The sequence below is a fragment of the Dreissena polymorpha genome, chromosome 9 (assembly GCF_020536995.1).
Source record: "Dreissena polymorpha isolate Duluth1 chromosome 9, UMN_Dpol_1.0, whole genome shotgun sequence".
NCBI lineage: Eukaryota > Metazoa > Mollusca > Bivalvia > Myida > Dreissenidae > Dreissena > Dreissena polymorpha.
Genome location: NC_068363.1, coordinates 57,504,317 through 57,509,772, shown reverse-complemented (window position 1 = coordinate 57,509,772; position 5,456 = coordinate 57,504,317). Strand labels below are relative to the sequence as shown.

At 35.5% G+C, this 5,456-nt stretch overlaps 1 protein-coding gene across 1 annotated transcript; it reads right to left on the bottom strand.

Annotated features, from left to right (window-relative positions):
* Positions 1–1,355: 1,355 nt before the first annotated feature.
* On the bottom strand, positions 1,356–4,440 carry LOC127845798 (uncharacterized). Its single transcript, XM_052376950.1, has 6 exons — positions 4,338–4,440; positions 3,987–4,172; positions 3,602–3,880; positions 2,362–2,541; positions 2,111–2,208; positions 1,356–1,953 (listed from the first exon to the last, which is right to left on the bottom strand). The coding sequence occupies exons 2-6, from the start codon at positions 4,146–4,148 to the stop codon at positions 1,551–1,553; spliced, it is 1,122 nt and encodes a 373-aa protein (XP_052232910.1). The 5' UTR covers positions 4,149–4,172; positions 4,338–4,440; the 3' UTR covers positions 1,356–1,550.
* Between the last annotated feature and the right edge of the window lie 1,016 nt (positions 4,441–5,456).

Below are 5,456 nucleotides of genomic sequence, written 5' to 3'. Positions count from 1 at the left end.
TAATTTATACAATAAGCCTGATTACAATTCTTGTTTATCAGAAGACCAGCCATCTTCATAAATACTGAATTCAATACTAATTTAAATATATAATTTTTTTGCAAAAAAACTGATGAAGCTCAAAGATATTTGCAGTTATGTCTTCCATAAATTAAGGTCATGGGCGCTATACCTTGCTCAGTGCAGACGACCCAGCGAACTCGAAAGCAAAATATGTTTTTCTATGTAAATGAACATTTCTTTGTTTGTTTTTTATCCTTTTAAAAATGTTTTGTCAAACAACAAAACACAGTCAATGAGAAACAAACACATTATTTTAGCAATTTGTATACATTTTTAACAAAACCTGTGCGCTGGCTATATCGATCATATGTAACCGTATAATATTGCGCTGCTTACTTCCCTTGGATATATCAGTGTTTGTTCACCTACGAATGTTTGAAGCGATTGCCACCATTGCTATTTCGGCTTTTTCTTAAGACGTTTATGCCGGTTTATAGCCCCGAATGGTGTAAGTTTCCACATGTTATCAATGCTATATAACTTGTATTTTGTTTAGGCAGTAATTATTTTTGAGGTATATTCATTCATTCAGGGTTTTTCAGTAAATGCTATTCGGTTACCAGACAACTCGCCCCAAAGCCAACTCGCCCTAGGACAAGTCGCCCCAAAAATCTGGACAAGTCGCCCCAAATGCATTGGACAACTCGCCCCAATCGAAAGACAACTCGCCCCAAATTAAATGACAGCGTGCAACGAAATATTTTGTCATATATATAATACTCTTTGTGAAAAAAATGTATTAAATAACATTTTTGACTTAAAAAGGAATGCTGAATACACAAAACGAATAATACATGGGGAAAAAAATAAAAATAGAAATGTGTTATATTCGTAATTTTATTCATAATTTATAACAATTACAGACTCACGATACTAACATTTGTTTTTATTGAAAACATACAAAGCATCAATTTTAGGATATTAAATGAAATAAATAACACAGATTTATGAATGAAAAGACAAATCAAAATATTATCAAACATTTCCATTTATTAACTCATTTTAAAAATAATTTTAAAACACAGTTTGTAATGAGCCTTGATGAATAATATCAAACATTTCAAACATCCGTAATAATTAACACAAACTTTCACAAAATATTATCAAACATTTCCAACATCTTTAATACTTTTAAAACATTACAAACACAGGTTGTAATGAGCCATGATGAATATTATCAAACATTTCAAACATCCGTAATAATTAAACACAAACTTTCACACAGAAACAAGCTTTTAAACACTATGGTTGAAACATTTCTAACAATCAGAAGAAAAAAAACAAATGAGCAATAATTTATTTCAATTCAATCTAGCAACTTTCAGGCAGGCATTTGGTCCGTAAATGATGAATATTATCAAACATTTAAAAAATATAATAATGGTAAAACATTACAAACACACAGTAACGTTCACACACAAACAAGCTTTTCAAAAACAAGGGTTGAAACATTTCCAACAATCAGAAAGACATCAAATGAGCAACGTTCATGCATTTGGTCCATAAATGCCACTGCATTTCCTCAGTAGGCCGTTGACTGACAATTCTCCGCTCTCGTACGCTTCCCACAGCTTGAAGATTTTTCCCTGGAGAGACGTGTTCTTCCTTCGTTGTCGCCTGGATAGCTTTCCTTCGGATACCATCTTCACCTGTGTTGGGAGAAGGGAAGCCGCTTCACAAAGAAGGGTCAGTAGTAGGTAGAAAGGCAAATTGGCTTTCTTGGCGTGCTGATTTAGTTTCAAGTGCCACCCTTCACAGTCGTTATTTGTTCGGACACTCCGACCAAACACGCTCCAATTTTCAGGGCCCCACACCGAAGATTTAAGCCATGTCCTGTCCACATACTCTAACAGGTCTGCCAGGCGTTCGTCTGTTGTTTTTTCTTTCAGTCTGAAACAAATAAAAATGAATCATTACTATTACAAGAGACCAGTAATTTGTAAAGTAATAGTCTGAACGGTTTTTCGAATTATTTCTAAATAAGTGAAACGTGGCCATCCAGTTATTTTTTGTTTTTCTTTGTGTATTTGTCAAATATATAATCTACCTCATAATCGCTGGTTCCACATGTTCCGCTGGCAGGAACGGTATAGACATGACCTTGCGGACAAAGGTGAATACAGTGTCGCGTTGACTGTAGGCGCTCTGTAAAATCAATGAATTACTATATAATAAGTGATATGAAACATCGGCATTTGTATGTTATTTTTTTAATAAATTTATATAACGGCGAAAATTTAAATTTTCGTAAGTACAATCATAAAATTATTTATACACATCCACAATTATATTTATTACCTGGAGACCGAGGCTTTGAACGTGCCGCCATACGGCCTGGTTCCAGTGAAAGGCACATCCTTTAATTGTTGGGTCGACGAAAACTTCCCGGAGGCCCTGCCACATCCCGGCTTCAAAATCGACCATGAATTCTTTCACTCGAGTTTCGTTATGGAGGATGTCCATGACGCCTTTGAAAACCTGGAAAATAATTGGAAAAACAGTCATTGAAATTCAGATTTAAATCTACAAGCAAGTCGGGCTAGTACTATGGGAATTTGAACAAGCCCGAGTCAGATTTTACTAGCCCAAACATTTTTGTTAAAAATGCAGATAAACATAACATAAAACATCCAAAGAAGCATTCATTTATTCAATCTTTAGAATACAATACAAATCTCTTATTAATTTCATCCTCATCCAAGTCAGCATGCTCATCCAAGTCAGCTTCCTCTTCATCTGACCCAGCCTCTTCCGGATCCTGAAATAAGAAGAAATTAATTTCACACACGGATTTCAATCAAATCACAATTATAAATAAATACATAAAGTTAAGGTAAAAAATTAGCAGAAATGTATCCCATATATCCATGTGAAAGAGAGAGCAAACCTGAACCACCAGAAAATATATAAGCAATGAAGTGCCAGGTTATTATACAAAAAGCCAGTTGACAAATGCTTCAATCACAGTTACCTCAGATTCGCATTCCTCAACGAAGTACTTGAATGACAACTGTTCGGCCATTACACTCTGTGTCCCGAACGCAACGCAAAACATTTATTTTACATAATAGTTATCTGGGAACCACAAAACCATGCGCTTTATGCGCAGTAATCCAATTATCGGCTGATAGCCCAGCACATGTGTGCAGTGTGTTAAAACATAAGCGGCTGTTGATTTAAGCGGCTCAAAACTTTGTTTACAAATATTGAAATTGAAAGTGGAACTCGTTGTCTGTTTTTATGAATTGTACAAGCACGTCGGGCTTGTAATAGTGGATTTCCTACAAGCCCGAAAGAAAAAATACTATTTTTTTGCTGTCGGACTAGTGCGAATTTCGACGACTGGAAAAATGACGCGTGTGTTAAATCATTTTTATTTTTTTATTCATGATTTTATTGATTTTATTAGTCGCTCAACTTTCAAGTTTGCATGAGTGTGAAAACATTCACAGGCTGTGTGCGAATGTTTGTTAATACTGTATATTTAAGCATATGTAAATATCTGTAAGGGTACGAACTGTAAGGGTAATACAATTACCTGTGTGTAGTCATCACTGGTTTTTCCGGACATCACCGCAAACAGTAACGGAAGTTGCTTTATGTCCTCACCGGACCTTACGAAAGAATGAATGGAAAGCAACTGGTAAAAGGGTTGCCGGACCACCTTAAATGTCCCGTCAATATACCAGGTCTTTGCTTTCTTCAACAGTTGAAGTTGCTGGTCTGTGGCGAATATAAGATGTCGTCTTTCGCCGTTGCGGACCTCGGCCCGGAAGAAAGACGATGAGATCTTCTCGTTGATGAACGCCATGTCGAGCTAAAAAGAAATGTATGCACAATTATATCATGTATTTACAGATCATTGCTATCAGTCCACGAACAAATCTGATTGGTATATATTTTTACACTTTTTTGATGATTACCTCAAAGTCCATGTCTGTGGGATCTTTGGGGCGTTGGCGTTGGCGTCGCCTGTTGCAATTCCTTAAGAGGTTGGTATAATCAGGCCTGGACGCTTCGGGAAGGCGGTCATCTGCTTCTTCACGCAAAATTTTCTCAACAATGGATCCAGCGGATTCGAACATGTTTTTATCAGACTCGGCGTTAACCTGTGAATTAACGATAGTTTAAATATTCAGTAAAATATTGAAACATCATGAATATACGGTCAGAATATACATATGTTTATGGAAAAACATAACGCTGAAATAGACAATATGCCGTGTTAGATGGAAGGTGTAGAGTTGTTTGATTGTCATTGAACATAAAAATACCTTGGTGGTGATGACGAGACGCTTGTCTATGCCCGGTTTAGCCTGGTGGGAATGATCACATTCGTTCGAGACGAAAGAGTGTCCGCATTGCACTACTATCGCGGGACATAATGTTTATATGGCTATGTACTGATTGTATTCGACAATCAAATTGATGCTACTAAACAGTAAATACCCAACGCGCGGTCCAGCGCAGATTAATGCATCTGTCCGCTCGATAAATAATGTTATACACTAGGTATTCTGTGCATTCTTTGTTCTTTAAATAGAGATAGTTTAATTAGAGGCGATAATAAAGTGTGAAGGTGGATATTAAGAAATAAGATCCATATTCGCATGACACTGGCAGTATACACGCATTTTCAATAAGAAGAGGCCAACATAGAGTACGATATTTACAATAACTCAATCAATTATGAAAAAAATATTAATAAACATTATTGGTGGTAGTATTCGTCTTATTTGATAATATGATATTTCTTTATTTAGTGTCGAGTTTTCAAGCCTTTTTTGACAAAGTAATTATTTTCAAAATAAGCGACTTATGTATATACATGAAGGATATTAAATAAAAGGTTAATGTAAATTCTTATCATAAATATAAAATGCACATTTTATCATAATATTCAATCATTTCAGCAGATAGTAATGTTCAATACTAAGGATTTATACAAACGTTATACAAACGTTTAAAATATATTTGTACTGACAAGTAAAAAAAACTGTAAACACATTCAATATTACACCATGAGCAATAGTTTAAAGCGGTATACATCACCCAAATAACGCTAAGATAACGGTCCAGTGACTTCTGACATTTATCTGAAAGGTTTTATGATCGTTATCAGGTCGTAAAACACATCTGTTATGTGTCAACGGATTAACGGACATTGGTTGATTACCCGATAATATGCAAGTATCCAACAATTTAGATTCATTATTTATGGGGAAACAAAAGCTGCCTGACCTAAAAAAATGTAGGACACAACAAATAATTATATTATAAGTTTACTTACCAGTATCACAGCCTATGTGTTGCCATCGCTCGCAGGCATCGCAAGAAACAGCACGTTGCCTCTGCCCAACTGTCTTTCCACAATGTATACACTTTGCCACTTC

Bases quoted from the DNA above. Each gene is read 5' to 3' on its own strand.
- LOC127845798 (XM_052376950.1), bottom strand. From the start codon at position 4,148: ATGTTCGAATCCGCTGGATCCATTGTTGAGAAAATTTTGCGTGAAGAA. The intron at 2,209-2,361 runs GTAATAAATATA...TTGATTTTACAG, and splicing joins TTCAAAGCCTCGGTCTCCAG to AGCGCCTACAGTCAACGCGA. The intron at 1,954-2,110 runs GTAGATTATATA...TATTTGTTTCAG, and splicing joins GTGGAACCAGCGATTATGAG to ACTGAAAGAAAAAACAACAG.